This window comes from Ruditapes philippinarum, unplaced genomic scaffold, assembly GCF_026571515.1.
Source record: "Ruditapes philippinarum isolate M1 unplaced genomic scaffold, ASM2657151v2 ctg677_1_1_1_1, whole genome shotgun sequence".
Lineage (NCBI taxonomy): Eukaryota > Metazoa > Mollusca > Bivalvia > Venerida > Veneridae > Ruditapes > Ruditapes philippinarum.
In genome coordinates this window covers 69731-91459 of record NW_026858513.1, presented here as the reverse complement: position 1 = coordinate 91459, position 21729 = coordinate 69731, and the positions used below count along the sequence as shown (strand labels likewise).

The 21729-nt window shown below is 30.1% G+C and overlaps 1 protein-coding gene across 2 annotated transcripts in view; it reads left to right on the top strand.

Annotated features, from left to right (window-relative positions):
- LOC132753474 (glutamate receptor ionotropic, NMDA 2B-like) overlaps positions 1-21334 on the top strand; it is a 61422-nt gene extending 40088 nt beyond the window's left edge. The window contains exons 3-19 of one of the 2 annotated variants that reach the window (XM_060743958.1): positions 7229-7838; positions 8250-8373; positions 8833-8908; positions 9802-9942; positions 11928-12067; positions 12533-12716; positions 13369-13522; positions 14069-14304; positions 14782-14923; positions 15141-15327; positions 15718-15843; positions 16409-16629; positions 17080-17240; positions 17876-18057; positions 18685-18923; positions 19549-19712; positions 20220-21334. In XM_060743958.1, the coding sequence (XP_060599941.1) occupies positions 7437-7838; positions 8250-8373; positions 8833-8908; positions 9802-9942; positions 11928-12067; positions 12533-12716; positions 13369-13522; positions 14069-14304; positions 14782-14923; positions 15141-15327; positions 15718-15843; positions 16409-16629; positions 17080-17240; positions 17876-18057; positions 18685-18923; positions 19549-19712; positions 20220-20286 (2946 nt within the window). In that variant the 5' untranslated portion in view covers positions 7229-7436 and the 3' untranslated portion in view covers positions 20287-21334. Of the gene's footprint in view, positions 1-7228; positions 7839-8249; positions 8374-8832; positions 8909-9801; positions 9943-11927; positions 12068-12532; positions 12717-13368; positions 13523-14068; positions 14305-14781; positions 14924-15140; positions 15328-15717; positions 15844-16408; positions 16630-17079; positions 17241-17875; positions 18058-18684; positions 18924-19548; positions 19713-20216 lie in introns of both variants that reach the window. The other variant, XM_060743957.1, reaches the window with a different exon arrangement.
- The last annotated feature ends 395 nt before the right edge of the window (positions 21335-21729 follow it).

Sequence of the window (21729 nt, the reverse complement as noted above, 5' to 3'; positions counted from 1 at the left end):
ACTCTGCCATTACGACAAAAGTTGACCTTTATGATATTCGGACATTCTGATTGGCTGTTTAACTTGGCCATAAAGAAGCCAAGTTAACAGATTTACACATAGAAGAAACTTTGCGCTATTTTGAAAATAATGATTTTGAATGTTGATATTGTTTTAAAATATAAGCCCATTTCAGCTATAACACTGATATAATTAAAAGATTTTAATAACACTGCAAGGTTAATATTGTTGTTGGACTCCAGATAGTAATATGAGCCTTCGAGTTAAGGTCTCAGGCTAATATGACAGTCTTTGTCCATTTGAAAACTCTTAATCACTACCATTAAAATAATGATTAACAAAATGTTAAGATTGATTTCAGTTGTGGCCACTAGATTGTTGCAATCAATTACTTTACCTGTTGCTGAGAAGTATAGTAATGATAATAACAAGCATGGCTAAATTCATTGTCAAAGATATATTTATTAAACAACCTTTGGTGCGGTTCAGTATATATTTTACAAGCATAAAAACAAACAGATTACATGGATTATCAATTACAGATAAAGTTCAGTATCACATCTTATAATAGTTTAGTAACAGTTTCAATGTTCTTACAAAACCAAAGGTAATTATTTATCGTTCATAGAAACAGTAAGTTCGGTGATGTATGTGTATTTTATATAAAAATATAGATAAATTTTTTTAGACCAATCAATATTAAATTGATCTGGAATATTGTGAGGAACTGGGAAAACGGAAACGACCAGACTGACAACAATGCTGTACTAAATATAATTTTCTGTCTATCAACAAATAAGCAAGGAATATCTGACAGAATAAATATTCTATGTCAATTCTCAAAGGATTCATCTCACCGCAAGTTGTCTTTTCTGTCAAATAACTCGCCATATCATAGTTCTTATTTCAATCGTATTGTATAATTTCCTACTATGAGATATACAAGGAAAGAAATTTCGAAAAATATGTTGGATGAAATCACAACCAAAATACGTTTGTGAGTATAGATAGAAGTACAAAAAAGGTAGGGCAGACTGTGTTTATCATATCGGTATTATAATTTTAGTTATAAAGATATTGGGCAGGACATATGACCCTATATAACGTCTGTATGAATATATAACCCGAGCAAACAACCGTTTATATACGGCCATATAACCTGCTCTTAATCGTTATAGTGAATTTATAATGCAGCAAACTTTTTTCTTAAAAAAGTGAGATGGTTTGGTAAATTGACGTGTATAAAAACCATACAAACGTCACAAGTGTCCATTGTGTTATAATATCATATATAAAATTTGCTTTTAAAATATAAAAATACTATTTAATAACGGTTATCACCGAGAAATACATGAATATATAATATAGTATCAATCTCCAATTGTAAATGATGTTGATTTTTTTAAGTTTCATAGAAGAAAACAAAAATGTACATGCATTTTTGACATCATTTTCTGGACATTTTTCAATACCAGTGATGGTAGTTTGTTCTTTGAATGATACTTATAAAACACAATCTTTTATATGGAATGAAAAATCTTTATTAAAATGGACAGAGAAGCTACAAGTTACCAAGCCATCTAATATAAGTAACAAGTTAAAATGTATGTTTAAAAAGAACTGTTCTAAGATTCAGCTCATTTATTTCAATTCTTTAAGTGTTATGAAGTGTATATCACTGAAACGTTACCAGGTATTTGAGAGATTTTGCACTTTACAATACGTTTCATCAAGAAGATTAATAAAACTGATCCAATAGTTTAACTTTCTTATTGTGTGATCACTGATGTTAAAAGAGCTCTTTTCTACAGATTGTTTTAAATGAGTAGAGCAGATAATAATGTGGTTATGCTCCATTGGCAGCTAATTGAATTTACTTCAAACGTTAGAATGTGAACGGTAGTGGAATATTCGACAGATGCACAGGAGCGTTGTCAGCTGTAAAAGTCTTCATTTCAGTATAACAAGCCCCTTATTTGAGATTAGATACTGTTATATTCCGGTGCTAATGGCAAAATGTTTTAACAAAGCTGCGTCTTTGATATCAATTTATTTTTTCTCCCTCTTTTTATGATGAAAACTAAAGTGCAACATTTCCCCAAATAGTTGAGATTAAAATAAGAGTTTCCATGTTTTCCTCACATTTCAGTGTTTTATTATATTTTGTCAGTATAACTTTGCCGTTTTGGGACCTTCTTCTTACCGACAATACGTCACTAAACATTCACAAGCGAGAAAGCGAGAAAGTAATCTTGTTAAATTTCACTTTGTATAGAAGAAGTATGTTAAACCCATTGTTGTGACATATTTTATAGTGAAAATTTATCAGGAGTATTAAAAAGTATTTGAATATATTTTAAAGTTGTACAGAATGATTGAAACATAAGGATATTGCATTATCAAATCTTCCGACAACAACTAGTATTTGGACATTTAGTTATATATATTTGCTAAGCTCAGATATTAGTGAATGTCTGGATGATCTCTCTTTCTTTTATTTTCAAAATTAACCATTTATACTTGAAATACATTATCTACTTAATACAGCAATTTTTCATTGATAAAAGAAACGTTGAAAAAATCCGGTTCATTTTTATATTAAAAGATCTGCATAATGTTTGTAAAAGGTATTGTAAACTGATAGATGATGATTGGATACTAATACAAGCCAAACCTTTAAACTTTCTTGAGAAAATGTTAAACGCCTAGCACTTAATTTGTTTATATTTAGACATCTCTAGATACAGTAATAATACCAACTCGTTTAATTGGAGATGCAATAAATTTCTACATTATATTTATCATTATCATTCAAACGGTTGCTAATTTGACAAAAAAACGCATTTAACTGCCTGTAAAATTACAAGGGAGTTTAACATTTTGGTTTGTAGAAAGTACATCGTTTACGGCAAAGCATTTGTTAAAGAATAATAGGCTGTTAAAAGTTATCTGGATAAACATTTTAGCAAAGATATAATTTACCCGGTATTCATTTGTTTTAATAAATGACTACAACTACAATCCGTTTGATTAATGACAACAAATAACCATTTACCACCATTTGATAATTTTGATACGTTCTAAGATATGTTGAAAGCTCACACAAAATTTGTCTTGGAGTAATAATTCTAACTCGTTATGTTTTAGATGATATAAATTTCTACATTGTAGTTATCATTGTCATTTTAAACGGTTACTAATTTGACAAAAACGCATTAAATTGCCTGTAAAATCACAAGGGATTTTAACAGTTTTGTGTGTGGAAAGTAGATCGCGTTTACATCAACCCATTTGTCCAACCTTAAAGAATAATAGACAGTTAAAAGTTATATTTTATCTGGATAAACGTTTAAGTAAAAATAGAATTTACCCGGCATTCATTTGTTTCAATAAATGACTACAACTACAATCAGTTTGATTAATGACAACAAATAACCATTTACCGCAATTTGATAATTTTGATACGTTCTTAGATATGATAAAGGCTAAAACAAAATTTGTTTATATTTCCGCTCGCCATGCAGCAATAATTCAAACTCGTTAAGTTTAAGATACTACAATTTTCTGCTTTGTTTTTATCATCGTCATTTTAAACGGTTACTAATTTGACAAAAACACATTAAATTGCCTGTAAAATCACAAGGGATTTAAACATTTTGTTGTGTAGAAAGTAGATCTTTTTTGTTGCAACGCATTTGTCCAAGAATAATAAACATTAAAAAACTATATTTTATCTGTGTTTATGTTTCCACTCGTCATGCAGCAATAATTCCATCTCGTTAAGTTTGAGATGCTATAATTTTCTACATTATATTTATCATTGTCATTTTAAACGGTTACTAATTTGACAAAAATGCATTAAACTGCCTAAAAAATCACAAGGGATTTTAACAGTTTGGTGTGTGGAAAGTAGATTTCGTTTTTGCAACGCATTTGTCCAAATATAATAGACAGTTAAGAATTATCTTTTATCTGGATAAACATTTTAGTAAAGATAAAATTTACCCAGTATTCATTTGTTTAAATAAATGTCTATTATTTCAATCATTTTGATTGATGATAACAAATAACCATTTACCACCATTTGATATTCTTGATACAAACAAAATAAAATTAATTCCACAAGGGGATGGTCTTTTCCCTGCAGTGTTGTGTTTAAACAAATGTAAAACTGAAACAAAAAGCAAATGAGCTGTCATTTAACTTGTATTCACAAATTAGGTTTAACTGTATTGCATGCTAAAATGTATGAACAAAAAGCGATGATAAGCATTTATGTTTATATTAAAAAGTCGCTTTACTTTGTTAATGTCCCTCTTAACTGTTTTGACATTAAAATAAAATAATTCGTTCCGTATTTTTTTATAAGTGGCAGTTTCGGCAGTCAAACACAAAACTTGTATTAATATCACTTCCACATTATATAATACAGAAAAGCTGTTTAAGAGAATCATCAAAATGTAACTATATAATCGAATAAATTTGTGCTAGCGTTTTTTCCTTTGAACAAACTGAAAGTTATATCAGCGTCATAGTATATGAATAGTAAATTTGTTCTGCTCATTTTATGTATGATCTGGAGGACCACATCTCTGTCATGAAAAACCCAATCAAACTGAGTATGTGATTTTTGTTTCATTGCTTCCTATAGATATGTCCATTTCCAAATAAATACTAGTATTTTTATTTTCATTTTTAGCAAAACTTTGCTCGGTTGTTGAAAAAAAATTTAATTGCATAAATTCACTAAACTTGTTTAGCACTTGATGTCTCGTCCCGTTGTATGAGCATCCCTATGAAAAGCAAAGCATATGATATATGAGTTATGAATATTTGTTGACATGTTAATGGCCCTAAATTTACGGTTTATTCATTAAAACCCAGATCCATTAGGTGATGGTTAATATTGCAAATAATCGTTTATATCCGGCCATACAACATGTAAGAATCTTCTTCTCCAAAATTTATAACAAAAGAATCAATTTCCAGAGACAATTTCTGGCTTTTTATAAAGAATATGAAAACCTAAAAATCTAATAGCATACTTAAATAACACAGGTGACAAACGTCTTGCCGTTGATACATGTACATTGAATTTCGATTAAACATGTTCAAACACTATGTGTTCATGTACCATTTAGCGGAGATTAACCAGGCAATGTTTTGTCCTTAAACTGACCATGAAGTAGATGTTGTGCTTATAAACCATGCGGGGTCATCAAAGGGAAATGTGTGTTGCCATTGTTTTGGATTTTCTTTGATGTCATAATGTTTATTCCTATTCATAAACCTTTTTAGTAAGCGTTTTATCACAGAACACAGAAATGAAAAAATCAGTTACCGCATGTTTCAATTAAATTTCTATACCATGTAGATTTGAGGAAATTCTTTAACAAAATCTATCGTATCATATCGTATCATATTTCGAATATAGTCATATCTCAAGGTTACATTTTCTCAAGCGTGCTCTGGCCGTTTCAAAATACGAATTACCTTGCGTGTAATGGTCATTTTCGGAATGTTTGATGATTTCATTAAACTAAGTAACACACAGACATAAGCATTTGCTTCAATGAAAGCAAAGGATATGTCCGAGTGAATTACGTTCTTAATAAATACCTGCTTGAAATAAAACTGACAACTTTTCTTGACCTTTTTGATAAACATGTAATTATTAGCTGTTGATTTTTATTCTCATGCATGAAAAGAATTTCTTTGATCGGTATGACATAACAATAGCAGTTCATCGCCAACAGTTTTTGCAGCATGATATTGATATATTAAGATATGACAAGAGCATTATTAAATTACGTAGTTAATAATATCAATAGTTATGTATCTTATATAGAATTATTTATTACATAACACTGTTTATTTACAATACTCGTATATAATGTAATGTATGTTAAGAGTCCAGTGACTTTTATACACTCATTTTATTGAATTTAATATCCTTGGTAGTATATACATGTACAATTTTCAATACTGAAAAAGACAAATGTGAATAAAATGTTATTCTAAATAACGTAGGTAGCAAAAATAGCATTTTCCAACAGATCTCAAAACATACACTGCCTTAAAGTGTTTTGCTAATTAAGTCATTTACAATATAGCAATCAATATTGTATTTCATAATTTGCCATAGTGCCTTGGGTTTACTTCAAATACTTCACTTGCAAGGTATTTGACTAAATTTGAAAAACGGTGCTTTATTATTTATTATCTTACCTTACAGACATACAGGCTTAAAAATGACATAGCAAAAATACGGGTAATTTATCCTTGTTTGTACATCAAATTCTCAGAGTCAGACACCCGTTGATTTTCATTTCCATACATAAGCAATTGATAATTTATAATTTCAATGACCACAAACACGTTTTGCAACATCAATGGGAGGGCGAATAATTGCTAAAACAGCGATATCGTTTACATTATTTAAACATGATACTGACTTCATATCCTGTAAAATGCTCCCAATGCCCCCCCCCAGCGTTACACCATGTGATTTCATAATTTAAATTATTATTTGATCATGTCTGATAATATAGCGCGTCATTTTAATTTTGCCTGTCAAAATCATTATTGCATTCCATCTATTCTCTCTATTTCATTGTTTTAGTGGAAATCATATCAAATTCTCTAATATTGTATAACAGCAACAAAATTCTGTCAAAATACAAATGCTTGGTGTCAAACCAAATCAATTATACTTTGTTGAAAACAATGCTGATCTATTTAAACTGTACAACCTGCAAAACCTATATAAAACTCGGCTAGCGCTTTGAAAATGTAAGTTTGACAGCCGTTATCTCCTCCAATAGAATTCAGTATGATAACTGCCTTATATATATGTGTCTGATAAATGTGATTATCCATGAGTTTTGTACTTCACAAACGTTTACGCGCTCTGGTGGAAACCCGATTCTGGTATCAGCCAATATTTACTAGTAGGCTCATCAAGTTCATCAATACGTTATTATGAATAAATAGGATATAAATTCCATTGCGTGTGTGTTTAAGTTTTGAAAGTGCTAAATTTAATACCATTATATATGACATTTGATGTTATCAAATTATTTAACAGATAGCAATCCAGCAATTTATATCATGTGAAATAGAACATAAAAAAATAACTAACTTTAAAGGCTTAAATGCCAAAAAAATTAAATAAATGTAAGTTATTTAAAGGAATTTGATTTGAAAAATATTATATTGTCTATTTCAGGAATTATTGGTAACGATTAGCGGAGATCTGACGAATGATATCTTAGTGAAGGACTCTTAGAAAAGAGCTTCTTCATTCCAGACTTATTTAATCTGATTGACACGCCTTTGTTATGAAGTAGCCGTCCCATCAGCGTAAAAGCAACAAAATAATACTTTTCTGACGGATATAAAAGGATATAAAATGGAGAAACGTGAACTACAATAAAATGGCAAATGTGTTGAAATTATTAGTGTTGTTTTTCTGTGATATGTGCTTAGGTCTGGATTTATCAATACAGATTGTCGCTCCGGAAAGAAGTGGGGAAAATGACCTTATAACAGCGGCTAGAACTGCAAGTTTTGCCGTTAATGGCGGCAGATTTAACCGAATAGTAGCTGAGGGGCATAGAGTCACACCCGGTGTATCATTTGTAACTAATGTAAACGCAAATCCCTATCGAATAACAGATTTCTACTGTTATGATGTATTTTTAAACAATGCGAGTGTTGTAATGAATATTAATTACGGATATGATACGTCAATTGCTTCGGATTATATAGTTAATACTGCATTAAATCTTGGAATACCTGTTATCAGCTGGGACCCAGTTTTTCCAAGTTCTTTTGAGGTAAGATATTATCGTTCGCCTAACTTAGCTTCAAAACCAATGTAACTGGAAAAGCATGGCTGATCTATTTGTAATAAAGTGGCTAGGATACTTTATGACAATATTATCCTCAACGTCAATGTAATAATCATCTTAACTATAATAAGACTAAATGTGCCTCTTCGTACATTATTACACAAACGAGCGGGCACCTTTGCAGAACCATGGATCTAAGATAGCTTTCTTACATAAAAAAATAAATCAAAAGTCTTTGATGTTCGGCGGGGCAAATTATTTAAAGTCAGCGGCCTTAAACACTCGCCCCAAGAAACCCCCTTATTTAATTATGTAAAGACATATTTATATTTCATTCGAATTTTTATTATTATTATTATGTAAATTTGTAATGAAAGATTTCTCTTTTGATGTCAGGTTGACGAAGAACGCCTTGTTTTACAGCTAGCGCCAGCCATTCACCATGAGTGTGAAGCTATGTTTTTGATGATGGAGAGATATAACTGGACAGAATTTTCAATCGTGACATCATGGGATATCGGTAAATATCTGACAGTTTTTTATGAAATATATGCCTATATCCTAAATACAAAGTATCTATGATTTTCTCCTTGAAACTTTCCAAAGCTTACGTTAATAAAATCATAATGATCTTCGTAGATATTGCTGCATATCTGACATTCATTTATGAATTATTAGTAAATATAAAGTGTACAAAGAGTTCTATGTTACAGTTTTCTTGGACCATCTATTTTAATTTCTAATTGATTTGATACACCATGACATGCTATGATTGTTGTAATAGCATTGAATACTGGAGGGAGATGTATAAAACATGTATGATTTAGAAATATAACACAACATGATTTATGTACAATTAAAATGCAATACAATGTATCCCTCTTTTCAAGATATAGTGCTTTGAAATTTGTTAAAACTTCTGCTATATAAATATGTGCTGAGTACTGTTGTATATCCATTTGCTTTTCTATTTGCGCAGGTGGAGATTTTATTCAGTGTATGGAATTAATGGTCAACCGTACAAGCATACGACAAGGTTACATAACAAAACCGAGGTAAGGTGGTATATGATGTCTCTTAGTTTAGTAATTTTCTATATATATTTTCATAACCTGTTTTCTATATATATTTTCATAACCATAATATCTTAAAGGATGCTTTAGAAGCTTAAACATTATTATGACAAAACGATGTAAAGGATGGGCGGTTAGATTACAAATTTAGGAAAAGCTAATTCTAAGTCCCTGGTATTGTATCTTGAATGTCAGATTAAAACGAACAGAACTTTATGTATTCATATAATTTAAAATTACTTACTGAATCAACACAAATTCGGGTATCCGTCTTTCTTTTAATCAACTTCTAGGTATCAAATTTTCCCTTTTTTTGTAGAAAATTGCAGTTATTTGCTCGTTTGAACCAAATGTTTATGTTTAAATTACACAAATCAAAAGTAAGAAATATAAAATAAAGTCTAACATTACCACACGCAAGTATTCGAAACAATGGTTTGAATAGTTTCAAACATTTTTTTTCTTTTCTTCACTTGTAAAATAAAGTTAGAACCTGACTTAATTTAAAATAATTTTCAGTACTATCTGATATAGTGATGATTTATGCGAGATTGCGATAATTTTAATATAATCATGTAAAACATTTATTCATACTTTTTAAATTGATATTCGCGTAGGCCTTATCTTTCTGGTAAATGTGTCGTTTTAAAAAAAAAACATTTATCACTATTAATACTGGCGTTAAAATGTTTTTTTGTTTTTTTTAAATAATTGTTTTTTGTAAAGAAAGTGAGTATGTATAGGTTAATAATACATGCCGGCTTTGTTAAAGTATGAAAAGGGTTTTTGAGGATTTAATCTGAAAATGTTGACTTACCAAATACTTTTGATGTGCATAAAACGTGGTATAAGTATTGAATTTGTTTCTTTTGCAGGTTTATTAATATAGCTACAGTTATATTTGATAAAATAGACACATTTGAAGGGAGCCTTTTACCATCTGGAAGAGCGTATGTTTTGAAACAATTGCAAAAACTTATCAAAGCAAGAAGTCGGATTATTTTCTTTCATACTAGGTAAATATATGATGGTCTGCTATATAATATTATTCCATAAATGTTCTCTTATGTCTGCATTTTAAACTCTTAACATTGAGATCATATTTGAACAATAAAGCGTTGGTTGTTTTTCATATACATGTATATTGAGAATATTTGATATTTGGTCCGACTTAATATTTTATACACAAATATTTGTTTAACTGAAAAGTAAAGAAGAATGTCACTAATATATATATATTTTCGATCACAAAACCAATTGCTTATTTTCATTGATTATGCCTCTCTGTTCAGTCAGCATTTAATGTTTTAATCGAACTTTACTTACATTATATATATTTAAACCAAGTGAAAGTGTAAGGCTAATCAAAGAGATAAAAATAAATTAAAAGAACCGAAAAATATAATAATCTTAAACTGCTTAAAATAACTGCAGATTAAGAAAGTAATTAATTTCTCAAAACATTTTGAAGATGTTCAGTGGAAATTGTTTTAAGGTCTTTTAAGTAATTTATATATATATAATTAACTTTTTGTGATAGAAACAGTATGGAAATCCACGACCAAATCTTAAATTAAAAGGAGACTGTCGTGTTAAGACAAAATCAATTTAATTTTACACACATCATTGAGAGGTGGAATCAAACTTGTATCCAAAGTAATAATCATGAAGGCATTATCGGCAGACAAAGTGTCGTTTACCCAATTCTCCTAGGCTATCACTTTTATTGACAAGCATATCAAAACAGCCATCTGAGATCAATTTATTATCTTCAAGTTTGTACTACTTGTCAAGATTTGCTTCGGTAAACATTAGAAAACTCTGGCGATTTTATTGCAATGTTAGCTGATAATAATTCAGTTAGTGAGAATGTCGCCTATGTGAAAGGAGTTTGTGATGACACGATACGTTTATCGTGAATGAAATATTACCAGGAAAGTGTTTATGTAATGAGAAATTAAAAAGGAAACGACAAGTACTTGCTTTAATGGGCTAAAGTCGAGTGAGTAGAATAGAAATATATTATACGCAGGGGATACATACAAATAACTGTTTAAGGCAAGGTCATTTCTAACGTTGCTTAGTTGTATCACAAATATGACAATAAATCAGATAACTCACGGTAATGTCTCGGAATTGATTTGATTTTTTAACGATGATGTTATGAAGGATTTAAAGTATGCCAGCCATTGTTAAACTCTACATTATCTCGTTCATTACGTTACTGACCTCTTAGTGTTGAGTTAAAAAAAAAACACACAGATATTTTGTGATTACCTAGATTTTATGTCAGACTCTATTAAAAGGTTTTATGACGAAGACGTATTTTACTTTCAAAAACATTTTAAAACTTGCCAACATTTACTTATTGAAAAAAGATCTACAAAAATGTTTGTTTTAGTCAGTTATTTACTTATGTATCAAATAACTAGATAATTTGATAAAGAGCTTATATATTTGGACAATTTATATTGCTATATAAACTATAGATAGCTTTGAAATGTATTTCTTTAAATGGCTAAGAAATAAATGTCGATTTCAGCCGTATTCAATTTGATAAGCCATATAAAAGAATTTATAAATTATTTCATAAAAAATATCAACCAAGAAAATATGTGATATGAAACTGTCACTGATTATGTTCCTTAAAGAAATATCTTCATGCTCGACGGAATCATAATTTGTCCTTAAAGCTATGCGTCTCCAACATTCTGGTCTTCATTTACAGAATCTGCAAAATGATGGACATGTAATTGTATGATAGTGTCACCTTATCGTGTCCATTATCAATGTTTGAAAATATCTACAAAAATTACCCATATCATTGATCAATTGATCAATATGTAATCATCAATATGTATTCCTGATTGAGCGTTTTATAACGTTTGATGTCTTGTGGGTTACCTGGTAATATCTATTTTGAAAATTGAAATTAAACCGAGTCAAGTGTGTTAAAGTTGTAACATTTTATTTCTCTTAACACTCGAATCTTTATCTTCAGACCGGTTGATGCATTCAATATTCTAGACATTGTAAAAGAAATGAATTTAATAGGAGAACATTTTGCTTGGGTACTGACATCAGGTAGTATAGGAGAAATTGAGGAGGGGAGTGGAACACCAATGCACGAAGGTATCTTAGGTAAGTCACTGAGGGATTGGGCAATTATTTTCGACAATAATTATTCAAAGAAGTAGGAAGATATGTAAGAAAGAAACAATATAAATACGCAATTTTTGCACGTTTGCAATCATCATTACTTGAGTATGTGCTTAAGAATAAGCATTTTAAAGGATTAGATTTAAGTAATATTGGTCGTCAAAGAATGTCCAAACGCCCTTTCAAAGATTGATTTTTTAAACCGAAAATTAATCTAGGATAATGCAAGTGTGTTATTAAAAATAGTTGCAGAAGTTAAATTCAGTCGCAGATTAAAAGCAAATTGTTCAAATTAAATAACTACAACACATTGCTGAAGTAGCAAAGCAAATAAACCAAATAGTTGTTATTGGCCTATTTTTTAACATGTGCTTCAGTTTCAAGGTAAACATTTCTTTCTTTTGTCAAGAAAAACATTGCTACAAACTAAGATTTTTTTCACTATAGCTATAAGCAAGAGTAGGTCTCAAGAAAAGATTACAGAAGGTATACAGAATGCGATCAAAATTTATGGTGAAGCCGTTAAATCCTTATTGAAATCAGGAATTGACAGTGATCAACTACAACCTGACTTCTCCTGTGACTATGACAATGCTTTGTTAAAGTGGATAGATGGTAAAAAATTATATAAGTAAGTTTATATTGAATGTCTTAATTTTGTAACACATTTCGAATGAAACACATATATGTTATATATAAAAACTGTGCTCAAACAATCAATTAGGTCATGTCCAGTAAAACAAACCTAAAAGATAACCAATAATGTTAATTGGCCTACTAATAATTGTCAATGGTTGAAAATATCTGCACGTTTTAGTTCAAGCAATTTTATTTTCCTTCAATTATTTTTTTAAGTAAGTATTTGGGTTCTAAATTCCATTGGTGTTCAGTCATACAACATAATGTTTTTGATTAACAAAGAATGCTTTGTAATAAGTTGTAATAAGCAATAAGTGTGTAAATGTAAACAGATATATAGATATTAATGACGGGGACTAAAAGGATCTTTTATCTATAAAAATAATGTGTACGAGAATGTTATTTTTGAAATTCACAAAATAAAAATATATTTAAATTTTGAGCACTGGAGTCTGCACTAGTAATGTTTGAAAGGATAATTCGACGAAAAGATATATAACAAATGTCTGAAAGGATAATTCGACGAAAAGATATATAACACGAGAACTCTGACTCGTACATAAAAGATAGATTGTTGATGTCAGATATGTTAGAATACAATCTTAAAAAGATATTAGGAATTATTATAGTTTTGATCATTTTAGTGAGATGAAAAATGTTGTTCTCAAGCCGTCCAAAAAGTCGGATATCCCAATCCAGTTTACAGAGAACGGTGTAATAGAGCATGTAGAGCTTGACCTGATGAACGTTCGACCGCCAAAAGTACCAAGAAGATTTATTAACACACAATGGGATAAGGTGAGTTTATCAGTTAAACTTGACCAACAGGATTAATGTATTAAACGAATACCAGGCTAACATTATGCAAAACAATTTTGCCTTGTTAGGCTTTTTTAGGGATTTTGTTTTTCTCAATTTTCACAGAAAATTAAGGAAAATGCACGCTATTGTTTAGATCGATCCTGTTCATGAGAAACCAAAAAATAGAAGAAAATTTCTTCCATTCCTTTTGCCGTAAAAGTCAATCATTAAAATAAATGGTTCATTCAAAATGATATTGATAGTACTTATATATTGTACATTTATTTTTATGCAAATCTATGTGAATTGTTCTTATATGATTTTTCTTGTATAAAAATTTGTATGAATTGTATTTATATTATAAAATGTATTCTGAATTAGTTTTCTTTTAGCTATTTCGCACCATTTCAAAAAAAATCTGCATTTTAGCAAAGCAAACAAAATTTAAATTAAATAAAAAAATGGTGGTAAACAAAATAACCGAAATTTGTGATTTTTAAATTAAATGATTTTTCTAATTTGTTTTCTAATTTGCATTTCCAGGTTGGTCGAATTTACCCCAGAGCTGAAGGAAATGATATAAGTCTTAATTTGGTCATAGATGAAATAGTTTGGCCTGGTCGATTAGCCACTCCTCCCAAAGGAAGACCAGAAAAACGTTCATTTAGAATTGTAACAAAAGAAGAACAGCCGTTTATGATATTTTTGCCACCAGAACCTAATGGAAAATGTGGACATCATCAAGTTCCTTGTTTAGTCAATACAGGAAGAGATCCCGGGTAGGTAACGATTGGTAACGATTCTTGATAATGATCATTTCTGACAATATTTTTCAAATCAATTATTTCCGTCAGCAGTACTTTAAACGGTATAAATCTATATCTTATGAAATATTTCAATAAGATTTATCGACAGTAAAATTATATTGGTACCATTATTATATGGTTGATTCCCGAAAAAGTTATAACATAGAATGTCTCTGTTATTTAATTCACGTGAATAATGTAGTAAACAATATAAAATGTTCCGAAACAAAATACTGTTTTGCTATTTTAAGTAGGGTTTTATCCGTTTAGTAATGATTTTGTGCAAGCGCCATTTGTTTTTATACAAGCACTTTTGAAGTATACTTTTTTAAAACTCAAACAATAATTTTTGCATCAGATATATAGCTTTACACACTTTAAATTTCGTTCCCTAAAATGTAAATTTTAGTATACACACAGTTTCAATTTCGAACATCTGTTATCCTGTAGTAATACTGGCTACCCGAATGGAACTATGAGCTATTGTTGTGCGGGAATGTGTGTTGAAATCCTTGAAAGGCTTGCAGATGAACTAAATTTCGAGTATACTTTGTATGAAGTCCCTGATAAGGAATGGGGAGTGCAGGATCCAGTAAGATTTTGTTTTCTGTATTTTTACTGTAATTTAAATGTGTATCATACAATTATATTTAGTGTATGAATATTGTGCCTTGAGGATTAATATATTTTAATAAAATTAAAACAAGTAAGCAACATAATATGCGTTAGATATACATCTGACAAAATGGGAAATGTATCTTAATACCACTTAACTAGTCTGTTCATACAACATTTTTGTGTAACAATAGGTGACAAAAGAGTGGAACGGATTAATTAAAGAGCTGTTAGAGGAAAAGGCAGACATGGTTGTGACAAATTTTATAATAGATGAGATGAGGCTAGGAATTATCGACTTCTCCACACCGTTTCTGAGATCTGGGGTTACAATTATGGTGTCCATCAGAAAAGGAGCAATTTCCCCGTATGCTTTTCTAGGTATGTTTGCAAGACAATTTCCTTATTTTCTAACAAACGTTTGTCATACACTGTAAAGTTTCAGTTTTAAGTTATTGGTTTTCGCTTTTTTGTTCGTTTGTGTGTTCAATTATTAATAAATCTGTTTATTAATAAAGTCATACATACTAAGTAATTAAAATTGATTGAGGTTGGTTGGTTGGTTGGTTGATTGGTTGGTTGGTTGATTGGTTGGTTGGTTGGTTGGTTGGTTGGTTGGTTGGTTGGTTTGTTGGTTATCAATATATACATATATAAATATGATAAATCTGTTTATTAATAAAGTCATACATATCAAGTAATTAAAAATTGATAGATTTTGGTTGGTTTGTTGGTTATTAATATATACATATATTTTCCTCTCTTTTATAGAACCCTACGACTTTTATTCCTGGATACTGATCCTTATATTCAGTGTCCATGCGACTGGAGCGTCCATATTTATCTTCGAGTGGTTAAGCCCGAGTGGTTTGGATCAGGGAAAAACGTCAACAGTAGGTAGGCCTTTCATAAAGTCATAGAACTGAATTATTGTAGATAATTTTAGATAATACTTTCTTCGGTCACATATTTATGACATGATTAAGGTTGTCAATAGGTATATTATAATATTTTTATCCACATCAACATTTTTGTTATTCTTTAAAAACGGGAAAAGATGCGTTTTTTCTAATGTTTAAAAAGCGTTTTAGAGCGTGCTAGATGTTTATCACTTGAAGAAAGTAGCACTGAATTGAAAGTATTTGTCATACAATTATGTATTTATAATAATCACACGAAGGAAAATATTCGACTTATTTTGAAAAGCTTTAAACTACCTTTTAAAATTACACATTTTTATTAGAAGAAAATGTACCGCAAGCAATAGCTATATTCTTAGTCATGTTTGCATAATTTCGAGTTTGTGAACCTTTAATTAATGCAAATGTAGATTTTTTGCAAGCATTAAGTTTATTATTACAAAATTAATTAATGACAACCGTATCAAATACCACAAAGTGGCTACTTATCTTACGCATTGTTATGAACTATTGAAGTAGTAATAATTATTGCTATATTTCAGATCATAAATTCTCATTGTTCCGATCGTTCTGGCTGATATGGGCAATGCTTTTTGGAGCGGCTGTTTCCATTGATGTTCCCAGGGGAGTTTCCAGCAGATTCCTAGCAAATGTTTGGGCTTTATTTGCCCTTGTGTTTCTGGCCAGCTATACTGCTAATCTCGCAGCATTTATGATAACAATAGACGAATATTACGACCTTTCTGGGATAGAAGATTGGAGGGTAATAACAGATTTTTAGAATATAAAAAGATGAAATGGAATTTTGATTTTCAGTAACATCCAACTTTAAAAAGCAGGTTTTCCGATTAATTTATTTTTACATTTTTTTTTCAACAATATTCTTTACTACATTAGCTTTTTGTAAATCCTTTAAATAACGAATGTTGATATTAGAACTGCTCATTCTTAGGGGGTGAAAATGTTTAAATGGCGGGAAAGCTCACTAGGCAGAGTCGAACTTGTTTTCCAGGTTATAACACCTGTTTAGGATTGATGTTTTTGTTTTATTCAAAACTATGATTATGTAAAAACCAGAAAGCAGTAGGTAGAGACCATGTTTTTTTAATTTTGCTAATTTATCCTTGGAATAAGATATACGAGAAATTATCAGCTGACCAATACAATTGTTTTACTTTTTTATGGAATTTGACAATATTTTTTTTTGTTTCAGCTGTTAAAGCCAACAACACTGACCCCACATTTCAAATTCGCTACTATAAATAGTACCAGCACAGACAGCAATTTAAAAACAACATATCCTAACATGCATAAATACATGTCAAAATACAGTCAACCAGATGTACAAACAGCCAAGGAAAAATTAAAGAATAAGTATGCACCAATTTAAATTATAAAACAAAATAGTTCTTCATATCAGTGTGTTTAATAAAAGCGATAACTTTTCAAGTTAAGATTATCGGCAGAACTAAGTTTACAAATACTGGTACCTTGCGATTTATAATTTCAATAAAAAGCAAGTTCCAGCCTTTTTAGATATTTTCTATTCGTCTGGTCTTTGGATAGTCCATTGAAACTCGGGACATATTTAAATGATGGATATTATTAATTACTATTTATTAAGTTTTTGATTGATTTATATCATCTGTTGAGATACTTACATTTTTTACGTTTTGCTATCAAATAATACAGTGTGACCTTGAAATATTTATCTCGACAAGTCATTCCAGAGACCGATTTTATATTTGTTTGTTTGGTTGATTGGTTGCTTGCTTTCGTAGAAAACATACCATTTCTTACCAATTTCTACGCAAGTGGGCAACTACTATTCCGATGTTAGTTTTCTGAGTCAGAGGTCAAAGACGATGATCATCAGAATCAATGTCTGAGATCAATTGTCAATTGTCAGTTTATTAATTGGAAAAAATCGCGTCACCCTGGGATCGAACCAGCGATGACGGCTCTGTATATTACTGAAACATATACAAGTCTAAATTTATGTGTTTCAGCACTATTCATGCGTTTATATATGACGCCAATGTGTTAGAATATACTGCTGGCAGGGACGAGGAATGTTCTTTACTCACAGTTGGAAGGTGGTACGCAATGTCAGGGTATGGTGTGGGCTTTAAAAGAGGGTCAGTTCTGAGAGAGGAGGTTGATGAAGTTATTCTGAATATGCAGCACGCAGGTAATGTAACATAGCATGACATGATCATCTGTGTTCTATAATTATAAATTAACATTTATACATTAAATACACGTTTTCTTAAAAAAACAATCAAAAATACAAATCAATTTTATACTTGTTTTTAGTTCTGATAATCACTTAAAGCTTATTTACCCTTAACCTTCTAATGTTCTTGTATAGATTTGTCCTGCTTGCATTTTCGGAAATGCCCAACATCAATTTAAGGGATATCAGGATTAAAATTTGAAATGTGTTAGCAAAAAGTTAAAAGCACAGAGAGCTTATAATTGGCTTGTCTACGTATCTTATCATAGTCAGTGGTTGCTATGGAAGTCATTGGTTGCTAAGGTGGTTCACTGGTTGCTAGTTGGTAATTGACAAGCACCTTTGAGGGAAAAATGCGCACAAACTATCCTGGATGCATATCAAATATTTCAATGATAAAATATATTTCATTATATCTTTATTTTTAATTGTAAAATACATTGAAATATCATGTTGACGTATTATTTCGATGTCGTCTAACCTATAGGATAATCTTAGGTAAAACCTAACTGTCCTTAGTTCGAAAGACACATTAATTTTGATATTGCAAAAAAGTACTAAAAAGCTTCCCTTTTCTTGCAGGTGATATAGAACGTCTAGAAAAATTCTGGTTGTCAGGTGCTTGTCATGCCAAAAAGGAGAAAAAAGACAAACGAAGCAATAAAATTGGAATATTAAATTTTATAAGTGCTTTTATATTACTAGCAGCGGGTGTTTTATTAAGTGTGATATTAATAGTGTTAGAACATTTGTACTTTAAATCGGGAAGGAAATGTTTAAAGAAATATGATAAATGTGGATGTTGTGCTCTAGTAAGTTTGGTAAGTATAGTTCTTTATCTATATTCAAAGTACAAAGTGTGCATTTCATAATTAATTTTTAGATACAATCTTTGTAAATGTATCGACAACAGTCAAAATTGTATAATCTTCAATTGTTTTTTTCTTTTTAAAACAAATAGTAAGTGTTTTGTGTCGCCTGCTTCAAAGTATTTGACGTATAAGGATCACTTCTTTGTCGTCTTCCTATCCGTCAGTCACGAAGCTTGTCTGGACTTTTCCTCAAGAACTACTTGTGCAATTGTATCCATATTTAATAGAAATGATCAGTACCAAGTCTTGTTGTGCATATCGCTGTTTTGTATAGTTTAATGAGTTTTCGTCATAGATATCGCCCTGTTATGATTTTTGTTTTATTACTTCTCTTATACCACTAACACAATGTGAATGAAACGTTACAGGATTGATTGATACCTCAATTACTTGTACCTAAATGGCTATTATAAGGTGATACATAAAACCATAAATCACTCCGCTCTTGTATTTTCATTTGTTTCCAATGACATTTTCAGAGACATTGTTGCTGAAAGCAGGTTATCTAGGTAGTTTTTCTTTCGTTCTTTCGTATCATGTTATTTAAAATTATTGTGTACTTCTTTCCTTACAGAGTATGGGTAAATCATTAACTTTCGAACAGTCAGTATTTGAAGCTATTGATATTCAACGTAAACATAAATGTAAAGATCCTATATGTGAGATGAATATCTGGAAAGCAAGACACCAGTTGGATATTGCCTTATTAAAGATCAAGAATATGCAGAAGGAAATAGAGTAAGTAACCTTATCTTAAATTTGATATATTTAAAATAATACTATTGTGTAATTACAACAAATTCAAAAGTCATGAAAGGAGGAAACCTTCCTTATCAAAATATTATTGCCATTCCGCAAATAAGAATTCCGTTTAAAGTTCGAATTTAGCTTAATCAGATATATTCTATTTTTCTGCATTAAAAAGACTACTTATCTTCCATTGCTTATTTGAAACCCCATATTTTGAATTTGGAATAATGGTAAAAAAGAACGTCAATAGATATATCGTTTTGATTATTTGCATGACATGTTCTATAGACTTGATCAAAACATGTTGATGTTGACACTTTTCAATATATTTTTCAAATAATTAAGCGTATGAAGGAATACAATATGTGCCCTTGAGATTGGCAAAATAAACGTTAGAATACAATAAGTAAGTAATATGAATTGTATGAATGTTAACAGTTGTGTTGCTTAAATTTCAACCTATGTCATCACATGAGTATGTTATTTTTTCAGCAGTCAAGCGTGTAAACCATCAGGGTCAGAGGTAGAAACAAACGCGGTTGTCAGCAGTAGCTCACATTGAGTACAGACCTTCCTAAAACATTATACATCCCCATTCTTTCTGTCCATAGTATTTTCAAATTATCTGACAATTATGGACAAATGTTAAAGTGTGAATATTTTTAGAAGTGCAAGACATTGCGTAAATGGATCATTGCAGGAATACGTGACCAAGACCGATCAATATTAAATGCTAATTTCATCCATTCATTGCACAAAGCATTTCCTGTTATGTATCATTTAAGCTTGAAATATATGAAGAAAAGTCTACTGTACACAATATTTGACATTCAAATTATATATCTATTTAATATCTTCTCCAGTTAACACCAATCCGCTTCAAAAGTCGTCATCGACACACAACAGAAACAAAAAATAGAACGGACTGTAGTAGATTTGATTATGTATATTTTTTTACTTTACATCAGTTATCACTTGTAATTTGTATAGGTTTCTATTTGCAATTACAATTTGTTCCGTAACAATGGTTAGGTCACGTATTTGTCAGCAGTGTGCCATGGTTTAGCTTGCTACTTATTGTTTGACATGTGCTGCGATGACTTGAATATGTGTTGTGAGTTTTGCTTGATTTCTCTATTGAAGACAATTGAAAATTGTTTGAGATTTATTGTCATTTGTCTAAAATGAAATGTTACATGTTGCTCAGTTTTACTTACATATCCCCCATTTGAAGTTTTCCGCCCATGAATTACTTCTTGAGTAATACAATATTGAAAGGATGAAAATTAATTCTTCTCTGCAGTATGAAACACCATAACAGTAATTGTTGTACTAGCTATATATAGAAGGTAAACTTTGAAAGCACTATTAAAGGCTATTGAAGTTCATTATGTATATTTGTTGTTATCAGTACAGGTTTAAAAAAATCTTTGAAAATGCTCTATATATTACACAGGTGACATCATAAGTCATCTTTTAAAATTTTATGACAAAGTTGCATACAAAAGAATGATAGTTTTATATCAAATATTTTCAAAGGATAAAATTAAGATGTTTTACAAGCTATCACTGTTGTTCATTTAGAGGGCATTTTTTGTCTGTCTTATCAAATAGGCAGTAAGTTTATTGTCTGTATGTTTCGTACATCAATTTTTGATAATAATATGCATGGCTCAGTATAATGTTCTACAAAATTTTAATAGCCCAACCTACATGTTAATTTCACATGGAAACAGGTTTTGTTTAAATAAATGAAATGATTCTACCGGTAATATATTTTAAGAATTAAAATGCATTCACAAAGTTTAACAAAGATTCTCAGTCATGTACTTATTTTGTGTTGTTATATTTACAGATTCATAGAAATATGTTAATATTGAATATTTATTCAGTTTAGATGAAAAAAAATGGTACGTTTGATACTCTCAATATTGTTTATTTAGGATGTTGCGCCATTACAGTTCCAATAAACATTCTGATTCAGAATACATACGTCTTTACTCAA